The 13751-nt window shown below is 53.3% G+C and overlaps 1 protein-coding gene across 2 annotated transcripts in view; it reads right to left on the bottom strand.

Annotated features, from left to right (window-relative positions):
• Positions 1 to 13751, bottom strand: part of TRIM36 (tripartite motif containing 36) — a 32264-nt gene that overhangs the window by 17347 nt on the left and 1166 nt on the right. Inside the window, exons 1-2 of one of the 2 annotated variants that reach the window (XM_040977130.1) lie at positions 7940 to 8010; positions 6392 to 6626 (exon numbers count right to left, since the gene is read on the bottom strand). In XM_040977130.1, coding sequence (XP_040833064.1) covers positions 6392 to 6626; positions 7940 to 7966 — 262 coding nt within the window. In that variant the 5' untranslated portion in view covers positions 7967 to 8010. Of the gene's footprint in view, positions 1 to 6391; positions 6627 to 7939; positions 8011 to 13751 lie in introns of those variants that run through there. The other variant, XM_040977122.1, reaches the window with a different exon arrangement.

Below are 13751 nucleotides of genomic sequence, written 5' to 3'. Positions count from 1 at the left end.
AGTTTAGTAACTTGAAGGGGGGACCAACCATAGAGTATCTTCTTTTGACCTGAAACAAAGAATCATTAAGATTACTTAATTCAGTGCATCAAAAGTTGCTCAAAGCACTACAAGTAACTTTTCACAACATACATAGTGCAACAAATGAACCTGCACCGTCTGTTTTCCTGCAGGGTCAACACCTGCGGGCCTGCCTCACTGGCCCCAGGAATTTAGGCCTGCTCACTTAACTCTGCCAGCAGGTGTCCTTGGCCACCCCACAACATGACTCCCTCAACCACAACCCCAGCTCCTTATCCTCTGGCCCCGAGCAGGCTGCCACAATCCAGTGCAGAGAAAGAACGGCCACCCTCCACATGCACTTGCAGACAGGATCTCTCACAGCCACATGGACGTGGCCTTGGCAGGGGAGCAGTGCTGCTCTGGGGTGACTTCACGCGTGCAGCATGGCATGCAGCTGCTGAAACATGTCAGTCCACGGAGCGTGCGTCTTATGGGACTTCACAGCATGCAAAATGGACGGCCTCAATCCCACAGGCTACTTATGCCACAAGCATGCGGACGGCTGCCAGTAGCTCCATGTAAAGAAATTTGAATCTTCACATGTTGTACCATTAATGCACCCAGAACAGCTGTCGTAAGGTAAATCCTTGCCATCCCCCAAGCATGCAGGGCAGCCCAGGATGCTTCACACCATGACAGGCATGCAAGGAAACAAGCAGCAAGGCCGCTGCAAAACACACGCCAAGGGAAACCGCACGGCAAACAGGCCCAGCAATTCTGAGAGTACACAGTGCAGTGGTCAAGTTTCAACAAATGGAATGTCACAATAGATGCTTCCACAAATGAACCAGGTGATGGAAATTGACATGAATGAATAACTCATCCCAAAAGCCAAGAATAAATAAAATAGGTTATGATTGTATGAAGGTTGTGATCCAATCAGTGACATGATCAAATAACATTACATCATGGTAACAAAATCATGCTGTAACATGCACACTAGTGACACTCAGATTTCGAATTTTATTTCAAAAAAATTTTTTTTACTACTTCATCCCTTTTCTGCACACCTTAGTCAGCTTCGCATCAAAATAGAAGGTAGAAAGCCTCACATCAAACTTCTCAAACCACATAAACTTAAATCAAGATTTTTATGAATTTTCATGTAGCTTTTTCAAAGAGTTGTCTTGGTTGCTTTTCTAAACAGATCTCAAAAGCTCTGAAGATTTTCTTCTGAATGCTATACCCATTTTATTTCCTCTGTCATATTTCCACCATTGTATTCACAAAAACAAATGACAGAATCTGTATTCCAAGAAAACAGATGTAAGGATACTCTGGGAAACAAATCTAATAAAAAAACAAAGACAGGAATGAAGGACAAAAATATAACAGAGGCAACTTGCTATTTGCTCTGGCTAAGCCGAGTAATACAGCAGCCATTAGTCAGTGTGGCCAAAATTAAAGCAATAAAATTTCAGGTCTTCCGGGCTGGCATGACGGGGCATCAGGCTAATCCTCTACCTGGTGGCACCATTTGGGCACTGGTATGTGTCCCAGCTGCTTCAGTTGCCTGTGGCCTGGGCAAGCAGCAGAGGATGGCCTAAAGCCTTGGGTCCTGGCACCCTCTTGGGAGACCTGGAAGTAGCTCCTGGCTCCTGGCTTTGGATCATTTAGAAAGTGTACCAAAGGATGGAAGACTTCTTTCCTTCTCTCTCTGTAAAATCTGCCTTTCCAATAAAATTCAATAAATAAATCTTAGAAGAAAAATTCAGCTCTTCAGTTAGATCAGCCCTATTTCAAAGCTTCAGGTTAATGAGCGCATACTGCCCAGTGCCAGGTGTGGTGCTTACAGATTCCTATCGGTTGATTCTGCTCTTGCCATGACATGGAGAGGAAGGACCATGATGATGAATAAGCAGAATGTGTGGGGCCAACAACATCTCGGAACAGTGTGAGCTCTCTGACCTCCTGGAATCAATTCTTCCCACGACGTGCCTTACAAGCAAAGTCACAGCACAATTCTAAAATGAAGACTCCCAATCCTTTCAAAGTGGGTCAAAGCAAATTTCCTCCAAAAAGTCAGCGTCCAGGGCTATGTCTTCAGATTAAATACAAAACGGGAAACAAAGCATTTCCAATATGGACAGATGAGCCACTCATTACCACCAGGTTCCACGCCTCAGCCTCAAGTCTGGCTGCAGACACCCACCACAACACTCCCCAGTGCCAGCCACCTCAGGGGGCCACCCGCATGTCGGGCAGGAGGCAGCAGTGAGGCGCCACGCAAACGGCTCTGTGGACTCTTTCTGACCAATTGACACCTGCAAGGTCCTTTTACCTTTATGCAACTCTCCACTCCCCAACCCAAAACTGGGTATATGCAGTTACCTTTTGTAAAACACACTGCTCCTGGCTCTCCTGCTAATAAGTTTACAATCTACCAACACTTGACCAATCTTGAAGTCTCCCCGCCGGGCTGGAGTGCCTTCTACAGGGCTCTGCGATGGCTCAAGAGGCAGAAGGCGGCAAGGAAGCCAGAGAAGGGATGACACGTGCATGCTGGCACTTTTACCACGAGATGCACGCTGTCACCAGAAGTCACCAAAGGTCACCAATTCTCCTTGAAATGTCAAGTACAGTGAAAAAGAAGTCCAACAGGCAAACTTCCTTTACGTGGAGTCAAACACTTGGACAGTTAGGAAAAGGAAGTGCCCCAGCTACCCCCCAAGTAGCTAAGACCTCGGAGCTAAAATCCTTGTCTTCAGTGCCCAGTACTCTCAAACACTTGCAGGCCAGTGCTTGGGCACAGCAGGTAAAGCTGCTGCCTGTGGTGCTGGCATCCCACATGAGCGCCAGTTCAAGTCCCAGCTGCTGCAGTTCTGATCCAGCTCCCAGCTAATGTACCAGGGAAGGCAGTGGAGGATGGCCCTGATTCCTGGGCCTCTTCACCCACATGAAGACCTGGAAGAAACTCCTGGCTTTAGACTGACCCATCTTCAGCCACTGCAGCCTCTGCGGAGTGAACTAGCAGGTGAAGATCTCTCTCTCTTAACTCTACCTTTTGAGTAAATAAATTTTCACACACAAAGTTGCAACAAAGACCTAGTGTGCATGAAACAGGCAAAGATTGTGTTACTAGCTACAAAACTCCCAACACCTTTCAGCAAGGTTTTCAACAGAACGATGTAGCAATATCAAGCTTTGTTCCTCCAAGCAAATAAAAAGATTTTCAGGAAATCAACAAGAGTATATGTCATTTTCTTAAAAAAAAAAAATTATCACACATATCGACAAAAAGGAAAACATGACTAATCCACGTTCTCCCTTAAACACTTCGGAACGTGTATGGAAACTCTCAAGTTGGCCTTTAAGTCACTGCAGTCGTGTGTGTGTGTGTGTGTGTGTGTGTGTGTGTGTGTGTGTGTGCGCGCGCGCGTGTGCACACATCCATGCACACAAGCACGCTGTGTGTGTGTGCGTGCACAAGCACAAGCTTGGGTGTGACTGTGAACACTTGACCACCGAGGTTCAGGAAGCTCTCACACCCGCCAGGCTAGCCAAGTGAGGCAGGGCTACGCCGCCTGCAGCTGCCACAGCACAAAAGTACACAGCTACCTCTCCACCCCAAGGGTCTCCGCTGGGACGCTGCGAACAATGAACAGAAAGTCGGGTTTAGAAGCACTTCAAACAGAGTATTCACACTTGGGAACAGAAGCTCGAGCAGTGGCTGTCCACCACATTACACAAGGACTGAATGAACAGTAACACATGTTCTTCCTGGGCCACGTGATCGCGTGGAGCCAGCCACGCAGAGCCCGCTTCCCTTGTCACAGTCGCCACTGGTGGCACAGCACTGGGTCCCTACGTGTTCGTCCTAACCATCATACTTCTGGAAAGTGCCAGGAATAAAAGTAAAATTAAGCATCTTTGTCTTCTTACTGATTTAAAAACTACAAATAAACATTAATAAAGCTAATGTCATTCGGACAAGAAAGTAGAAAATGAGGGGAGGGTTTGCATATAAATCATTAAAAGTATAAAGCAACTTAACTGCTACACAGTTGCATGAGGCATCCTGTTATGCTCCCAAGCCTTGCTTTCCTTTTACAACACACACACACACACACACACACGCACACACACATGAAGCAGGTGTTGTGGCATAACAAGGAAACTGCCCCTCCTGATGCTGGCATCCCACATGGGTACTAGTTCATATGCAGGCTTGCTCCACTTCCAGTCCAATCCCCTGCTAATAGCATGGGGAAGCAGAAGATGGACAAGTGTTTGCACCCCTGCACCCACATGGGAGACGCAGATGAAGGTCCCAGCTTTGGCCTGGCCCCGCCCTGGCCACTGCAGCCCTCTGGAGAGTGAAGCCGCAGAGGCATCTCCAATTCCATCTCTCTCCCAACTTCAGGAGTGGGTGTGCACCTGCCTCCTTTCATGCTGAGGTCCGCCACCATCCCCTCCCTAGAGCCCTGACCTGCAAGCTGTGGTACAGACTCCTGCTCACCAGCACACCCTGCAGCAGCCGGCGGACAGCTCCCACTTGCCCAGAGCCACAGTGCTCTTCCCAGGGAGCAGGAAGGGAATCTCGCCAGCCCTGTCTAACCTCCACAGAGGAGAAGATGGGGGGATGCGGCTCCTACTCTGGAGAAATAAATAAAGGCCAGTTGTGAATGTTGGTGTGCTGAGCCTCTGTATCAATCCTGAAGCAGGTTCAACAGGCATTTATTAAGCACCTACAGAGTAGACCATGGAAGGCTAAGTTCCAGACAGCACAGTTAATAAATGAAAACAGACCACATCTTCAGATCCGCTGCCCACACATGGGACACAAGATTCACAAAAACATACATGTGCACAATCTGATTTCATGCAGAAATACTAGTACTTAGATCTCCTTCTAATTGGTGGGTTACGTCTAGAAGGTAAGCTTTCCCTGGTCCGTCCAGCAAGGGTCCCCAGTGAGTCAAGGATGCTCACAGCAGCCCAGGTTAAGGTGGGCTATAAGCACTCTGTACCCCACACACACCCACAGTGCCAGAGGAGGGAACAAGGCCTTTGTTTTCACACTCCTGGCCCTCACATACTGCCCAGCACGCCTATTCGTACACAGAGTATCTTCCAAGTGAGCAGCAATGGGCATTTCAACAAGAATACATGCTTAAAAGCAGCACTGGGAGAGGGAGTGCCATCACAGTGCAGGAGCCTAATCATCTACCTGCGGCACTGGCACCCCACATGGACATGAGTTCCAGTCCCGGCTGCTCTACTTTCTATCCAGCTCCCTGCTTATGTCCTGGGAAAACAGTGGGAGACGGTCCATAGTCATGGGAGACCAGGAAGAAGAAATTTCTGGTTCCTGGCTTCAGACCAGCTCAGCTCTGCCATGCAGACATTTGGGGAGGGAACCAGCAGATGGGAGAGATCTCTCTAACTCTGCCTTTCAAATAAAGATAACCCTTTAAAAAGCAGGGTATCACCCTTAAACAAAGACTGCCACTCGCTGACGGAGCACAAGGACACATCACTCAAAGAAAAGTCACTCCGGCCCATCAAGGAGAAAAAGTCAAGAGTGACAGAGGCGGCGAGCCCGCAGCCCCAGGCCAGGCAGACTCAAGCCCTGAGCCAGGCCTGGCAGCCACCATGGGCTCTCCACCCAGCTGACGACAGGCTCATTGCTCACCTCGATGCTGGGGTCCGTCCTCCCACCCTGGCCTTCACGCTGAACTCACCACCCAGTGACTTCCAACTTAATGCATTTTAACTCTGCAGTGGCTACTGTCAAGAAGGACTAGAACCCAACAGGAAACTATTTCAACAATGGCTGTGTGTGAGACAGAGATGTAATTTACCTACAAGACACCAAGTGAAATCAACTTCCACATGTTTGTAAGTCCACACCATATGATTTTCAAAATCTCTTTTAAAAATGACTGAAGAAAATCAAGTCTTCAGATGAAATATTATCAAATACTTCCCCCACGAAGCTTTCTGGGAGGAGCCATTAGGTGGCCCCGCCTCCTCCCTCTGCAGTTTATGACATCAGCGGATGTTCCCACGGTAGGCCAGTAGTGGCCCATTATTTCATCCCACCAGGAATATCAGAGCCAGAACACTCCTCAAACACAGTTACCAAGAAGGAGTTCAGCACCAAGATGGTTACTATACCTCGAACAAAGACTTTCCATGCCAAGCCCAGGAAGGACAGAAGCTCATGCTGACATGGTACCAAGCTGGGAACCACTACAGTCTAAGACATTCTCCCAGAAGACCAGTGATGAAAATGACACACATATGTGCACCCAAATACACACACACAGCTTTTCCCTTGCACATTTACCCCGGGGCCGGGCCACGTCCACTCCCTGGCACATACCTGGCCGGCTGATTCTGTCAATCTTGTCCATGCTGGGGGAGGCGAGCCGGAAGCGGGGGCTGCCCTGGTTGGAGGTGTCGGACGCCACATCGTTGAGCCCGTCATCCAGCGTCAGGAAGAGCTCCTTCACGCACTTGTGACAGATGCTGTGCTGGCAAGGCAGGATCAGCGGGTGCGTGAACAGCTCCTTGCACGCCGGGCAAATGAGCTCCCTTTCGATATTCCGAATGGTGACCTTGAATCAGGAAGAGGAAAGCATCAAAGGACCTTAGGGGGGCTGCAGGAACACGTGTGTGCCTCCTGTGTCAGCACCTGCTCTCCTCGCCCACTGCAAAGAATCCAGGAACAGGCCACTTCCCACTCGAGGGTCCCTTTGAATTATTAAATTCTGTATCTTCAGGTCCGCCCCCCCCCGCCCCGCCCCACAGCCACAGCTTAGACGGGAAGGGATGAGAGGTGGGAGGGGGGAAGACAGTGCCAACATTAGCATTTGGTATCAAGAACTTAATGCTCCATCTGAATGCAACGTCATTCAAACAGTCCTGAATAATTCATCGAGTTGGAACTTGGGTGAAATCCCAAGAGAGGACTTGGATGTTGAGAGCCTGCGACTTGCACTCCCTTGGGGAGTGGCTGGTGAGCGGGAGGAACAGGAGGAAAACCTCGAAGCTCCTGGGAGGAATCCTGGGGCGAGCCAGGCGGGAGCTGCAGCAGCAGCGGGCTTCCCACGCGCCCTGGTTTCCACCTGAGGCTCCCCAGCGCTTGTAGGGCCCTGGAGGTGTGGAAGGGGCCGGGAGAGGCGTCCCTCAGCCCTGAGCCCCTGGCTGCCAGTGCGGAAACCTGGTTGAAGACAGCCTCTCGCCAAGGCCCCCCACTTCACCCCCTCTCCACCGATCCCAACTAGCCAGGAATCCAGGAATCCGTGCTTTTTAAGGGCTGCGTTAGCCAACCGCTGCAAACGCACAGAAAATCTCAACTTTTGAAGCAATTACTGCATCTTAAGGCAATAAACCTGTATGTGCTAACTCATGCCACACCTGATCCGGGCCTGACCACTGAGGCCGCACGTCGGCCGCCGCATCCCTCGCGCCCATCTCGCGGCAGGATAAGCAAACTGGAGAGCAAAAGCACCACACCCCGCAGTCCACGCCCAGGGACACGCACACGCGCGGCCTCCCTCGCCGCACAAAGGAGAACGCGGTGCCTGGGCGTTCGCCGCACTCGCTTTGGGGCCAAAACCCCCTGCGTGCCAGCGGCCAAGGGTCACACGCACACGCGTTCCCCCTTTCCCGCACGTCACGCCGCGGTCCCACCGTGCGGCTTCTCCCTCACAACGGACCTGGGGCGGTTCTGACCGCGGCGCCCGGGCACCCTCTGCGCCCCGACCGCGCCGGGCCCGGAGCCAGACAAAGGGCGGCGGCGGGCGCGGGGCACGCGCCCCCAGCACCCGCCCCCGGAGCGACCCCGCGCCCGCCGCCTCCCAGCCCCGGGCGGGAACGGGAAAGCCCCGGGGACCCGGCCGGCGCCTGGCCGCCGCGCCCCACGCACCGGCGGCTCTGAACCGTCCCCCTCCATCGCAGCCTCCGGCCAGGTGTCATCAACGGCAGGGTCCCCACGGCGGCTCCGGTGGGCGGGCCCCTGCGGCGGCCGTGCACCTCGGGCCAGAGCCGGAGGGCGAGCTGGTCAGCCGGATCCCGCGGGCGAAGCCCAGGCGCGGACAGTCGAGCTTCGCTCCCCGCCGCGCCCCGCGATCCCCGCCCCACGGCCGGCTGCAGCCGTGGCTCCTGCGGACTGCGGCGGGGCGGGCCGGGGCGGGGCCCGAGGGGCGGGGCCCGAGGGCGGGGCCGCCGTCGCCCGGGCAACCACGTGGCCGCACAGAGGGCCGGGGCTGCGAAGGCCGCGAGGGGCGGGGCCCAAGGGCGGGGCGGCGGCGTCGCCCGGGCAACAGCGAGCCGCACGGAGGGGGCGTGGCCCTGGCCGGACCTGGAGCCCCTCGCTCCGGCGGTCACTCCGGAACGCGACCCCGAGCTGAGCGGAGGCCGTCGCGCTCGCCTCGTGGATGCTGTGCCCTGGCTTTGGCGAAACCGGCTCGACCCCAGCTCTGTCCACCCCGAGGGTTTCCTGGCCACGTGCGTCCAGCGACCCGAGCCGGAGCGGCGGTGACTCCCTTGGGCGCCCGTGGAGCTGAGGAGCCCCGCAGGCTTCAAGGATCAGCCTTGTATAGACGGCTGTTGGCGAAAATAAAGGCGAGCAGCCTTGCCCGGCGCAAGGGCCACCGCACTGAGCACTCACTCCCCACCATGTTAAGGCCATGCGTGACCTGACCACAACCCAGCATAAGACGCGGGGGGCCGCTGCCGGTCGCTTCTGGAACGCGTGTGCAGTCCATCGGTGTGGGGCGGCCACCTGGCAGACGGCGAAGAGGTGAGCGGGGCACGCGGGGCTTCCAGCACATGGGGTTCCCACACACCAGCCTGACGCGGGCACACACCCCACTCCCGTGAGGAGGAAGAGGGAGATAGCACCCAGGCACCCTGCACCCTGGTGGCTTGCCTTCACTTTTTTTTTTTTTTTGCTTCTATTTCTGTGGACAAAAATCCCTTTAAAATAGCTAACTGCAAACAAAAACGTTGGGAAGGGGTTTGCAGTGGCTGCAAAGACAGCCAACAGGACCTAACTGCTGTGGGACCCAGGGCTCTGCCAGTGGCCTGGCCATGGCTTCGGCTCAGCTCCTCCCCAGCTCCCACAGCTGGGGACGCACGTCTTAACGCCTCCTGTGCGGGCGCACCGTCCCTGCTCATCCCGCTGCCCGTGTCCAGCAGGCCACGGCCCGCACGTGGGCCACCGTGAGCACCGTGGTTTGCAGGAGGCGCAGAGCGAGCTGTGGAACATGGGAGCGGAGGTGGGCAGAGCGGCTGTGCAGGTCGGGGTGTTTGCATGCGTGCCAGGAGACAGGCAGACAGCTGCAGCGGACACATGCAGTAACATGGAGCCGCTGAGAGCAGAGGGCGGGGGAATCCACCGTGGGTCGTGGACGCAGAGGGCGGGGGAATCCGCCATGGGCTGTGGATGCAGAGGGCGGGGGAATCTGCCGTGGGCCGTGGATGCAGAGGGCACGGGAATCTGCCGTGGGCTGTGGACGCAGAGGGCGGGGGAATCCGGCGTGGGCCGTGCAGGCTGGAAGCCTGACCAAGCTTTGAAACTGGGACAGCTGAACCGTCTAGGTGGTTGTACTGTTTATATTGGTATTCTGCCCTTTTGCATCGATGGCGGATGCTATTCCTGGCACCTCCCCTGTTGCAAGCAGCCTAACAGCTCCTTTTCCAACATGCTAGTTGACTTTAAAATCTTGGCCAAAATTCAATACCAAGATGATTTCATTCCTGCTATAATTCCAAGTCCAAAGACCCCCAGCAGTCCCCCCACTATCCTATGTTGTAGTAAGGGGGGTAACAACTTCATTCCTCTTTCATCCCAGGCTGTTGCACAGCCACCTGCTTTAGGAAAGCCAACAGCCCCTACACACACACACACACACACTTGCCACTGAAGATACAAACCTATTATCCTGCCGGCCAAACTGACTTAATTTCTTCCCATGTTACTGGTGAGACCCAACAAGAGCTTAAATTCCTGGATGGGTCACATCGGTTTAAGGAGCCATGCTTTGAGCCCTGGCAGGAAGGGCATGGGCCTGGCAGCACGTGCTGAAGCAAAGGAGAGGTCCTGGAAAGGCAGCCACTTTCCTCTAAGGCTTGCCCCTGGTGGTGAGAAAGTCCCGAGGCACTGAGCAACCCTGGGGAGAAGGTGGAGGAGCCCGTGGACAAGGGGGACAGAGGAGACGGGCCTGCAGTGAATCACGGGGAGTGACTGAAGGTTGGCATGCAGGGGCATCGCCTGGTCATAGGAGGCAGGACAGTGAATGGCTCTGTCAATTATTGACCCACGCCTCTGCTTATCTGTCATAAAAGGTCCGTAAGGGAACGCAGAGGGGTGGAAGTCCGGAGAAGCAGGAAGTGGAGGCGGCCAGCACCTGCCAAGCCGCAGCGCACCCACACTGCACGACCTCCCCTCCCCTGCGCACTGAGGCTGGCTGTGTACTCCTCGCCCGAGGCTTGGCTTCCCGAGTCTCACCGACGTCCACTGTGGCGTAGGCCAAGGCGTGGGGTGCAGGGCAGTGTCACAAACGCTTTCCCTGGGTGCAGCCAAAGCCAACTGGAGGGGAACAACTCTGGCTGTATTTTGAGGGGGTCCAGCAGATCCTTCTTCAGCCCATACTGTTCCTCCCCTTAGCGCTGCTAGATTGTGCATACAAGAACACCACATAACCAAGAGAAGTCTAAACTTCAAACAACGACATTTTTTTAAGAATAAGCAACTGCCCAGGATGTACATGTACTGAAAAGGAAAAAGTACATGGAGACTCAGGTTGACCTCTACAGCCTGTACACTGTTTGTGGCAACACTAGTGCCAGCTGTTAGCGGCCACAGTGAGCGTGTCAGGTGTCTCAGGACTAGCCTGCTGTCAGAGACGGCAGGTAACAGCTTTCCCGCACTGCGGGCCTACTGCGTGTCAACAGCAGGATTAGAAACCTTGCCTGCCGTGTTCATGTAATCTTTGCAGCATGCCCGTGAAGTAGGTACACTTCCTGCCCAGGAGAGAAGGCCCAAGCACGGCTCCTTCAGCTCCACCCCGAGGTCCAATGATATCCCTCAGGTGACCTGCTGAGGCTGAGGAGCTGGGATGGAGCCCGGATGGAACCGGAACTGGGATGGAGCTGGGACGGAGCCAGGATGGAGCTGAGACCCGAAACGGAGCTGGGACCGAGCCAGAAGGGAGCTGGGATAGAACCGGGGTGTCCTAGCAGCACCACTCCTGCACTGCCACCTCAAGTACCCAAGCCCAATTCAGGGCTTCACAGCCGATGGAGACATTGCTTCACAGAGCAGCTTAGGAGACACTTGTCCCAAGTCACTTTCAGTAGGAGTAACAAATAGAGGGAAATTGTGATCTTTATGAAATTTTACCTGCTTCCAAATGATATTGCAAAGTAGGAATCCCCTGATTGCCTCTTTCCCCCAAGCGCCCTCAGCACAAACACATACCAATCCCAACACACATAAACTATTCCGAGAAGACTTCGTAGTGGGCACAACCTTGCCATTATCACTCAGCTCAGATTTCAGTTGTTGGAGCAAATGTCTATTCAGTCTTCACAAACAGGTCATTTGGTGGTTTTTTGTTTTGGTCCTAGGTAGTGGTTTAAGACTTGACATTAATCTAGATTTGGGAATTTTCTAAACCTAGTTCTTTCAGAATATAAGTGTCCTTTTATTTTAAAAAAGCTTGTTTGTGAAAATTCTTAAAAATGTTTGTGTCTCAGAAATGTTTAAAGTTAAAATAATAATTCACCAAGTAATGGGAAATATGTGTTTCTTGACCAAAATTGGCTAGGAGCTTTTCAAAGCCTTTTGCATTTTGCCCAATCTGCTGTGTTTGTTGACTATACCGGAACCATCACTGTTATTTTTCTTAAAGATTTGTTTATTTGAAAAGAGGAGAGAGAGGAAGAGACAAAAAGAAGGTGAGGGGAAGAAAGAGAGCGAGAGGGAGGCAGGAACTCTTCCGTCCATTGGTTCATTTCCCAAATCCCAACAGCCAGGTGCAGGATCCAGGAACTATACCCGGGCCTGTGCAGGGCAGCCAGAGCCCCAAGGACATGGCCATTATCCCTGCATTCCACGTCCATTACCGAGGGGCTAGCTCACAAGCGGGGTTCGGCCCACTCCAAGCTACAGAACAGGAAGTAAAGACACTAAATACTCAAAAACAAAGAGGTATGCCGTACTCCAGTTTTGACCTGTTCCATGTTATCAAATCTTCATTATGTGATTCCATTAAGACAGTGCAAGGGGAAAAGGTGTACAAAGATGATAAACAATTAATGAGGCCAAGCCCTCAGAAGACAAAAGCGCTTTGAAAATCTGCTGTGAGCAGTCCTAGCTATCGACCCCAGACGGCCAAAGAGGAGTCAGCAAAGAGAAAGGGCAACTTTTAGAAACGGTAAAAGCTTGAGCATGAGGAGTAGGGCACTACATTGATTTAGGAAGCTTGTGAGACTGACCACAAGTACTAACTGCCCTTCCAGGAGATCTCTGGATGAGCAGAAAGATTACAACGGCACTGCTCAGGTGTCCTTTCCACATTAAAGCAGCCATCACAGCAGAGTGCAGTGAGCTGTTCAGGCTGGCAGGTGGGCTTTGCGTTACCTGGAGATGAAAGGCCCCGCCCACGGCCCAGCACAGTGCGCTCTGGCTGCCCTGGCCACGGGAGAGGTGACTGAGAAGTCGCACCTTTGAAAGCAAAAGAGACAGAGAGCTCCCACCTGCTGGTTCCCTCAGGGTCAGGGCCGGGCCAGGGATCAGGAGCTGGAAACCCAAGCCCGGTCTTGCCCGGGGAGGGCAGGAACCCAGGAACCCTCCTCCTGGCACCGCTGCAGCTGCCTCCCAGGGTCTGTGTGTGGGACACTGGCACTGCCTGGCACCACAATGGGGACATGCGTGTCCTCATCCTCAGCCTAAACAGCCACACTCAAAGTGCTTTTTACTGTGTAGAAGATGCAGGGAGCCTGGCACAATAGCCTAGTGACTAATTCCTCACTTGTATGTGCCAGGATTCCATATGGGTGCCAGTTTGTATCCTGGATGCTCCATTTCCCATCCAGCTTCCTGCTTGTGGCCTGGGAAAGTGGCCCAAAACCTTGGGACCCTGCACTTATGTGAGAGACCCAGAAGAAGTTCCTGCTCCTGGCTTCAGATCAGCTCAGTTCCAGCCACTGCAGCCACTTGGGGAATGAACCAGCAGACAGAAGATCTTTCTGTCTCTCCTCCTCTCTGTAAATCTGCCTTTCCATAAATATAAATCTTTAAAAAAAAAAAAGGAGGAGGAAAAAGTTTACATGCCATGCAACAAGCCCATATCTGTGTATTCATTCTACACAACTGCCATCAGCGAACACGTGATTGGAAAAGTTCACCACCAAAGAAAACACCACAGTGGCCAACACATGGGCCCAGCTTCCAGAAAGGACAGGAGGGACTGGCAGAAAAGAGGCCCTTGTTCAGCTCCTGCTCCCCTCCACCAGGACATCACAAACCTGGACGCAAAATGCAAGCTAACGCCTCCAAGGAAACTATGGCAAGTCAAGGCACGAGGTTTGCCCTCCTGTGGCTGACACCCAACATGCAGACACTGTGAGCTAACCCAAACACAGGGCTGTCAGACAGAGCTGGGCACCAGGGCATCCACAGGGGAAAGAGGGAGCTGAAAGATGGGAGGCTGCTGGTGACCATGGTTTCC

The sequence above is a fragment of the Ochotona curzoniae genome, unplaced genomic scaffold (genome assembly GCF_017591425.1).
Source record: "Ochotona curzoniae isolate NIBS_2020 unplaced genomic scaffold, NIBS_Ocur_1.0 contig_1, whole genome shotgun sequence".
NCBI classification, from domain to species: Eukaryota; Metazoa; Chordata; class Mammalia; order Lagomorpha; family Ochotonidae; genus Ochotona; species Ochotona curzoniae.
This window is presented reverse-complemented; position numbering and strand designations above follow the sequence as displayed.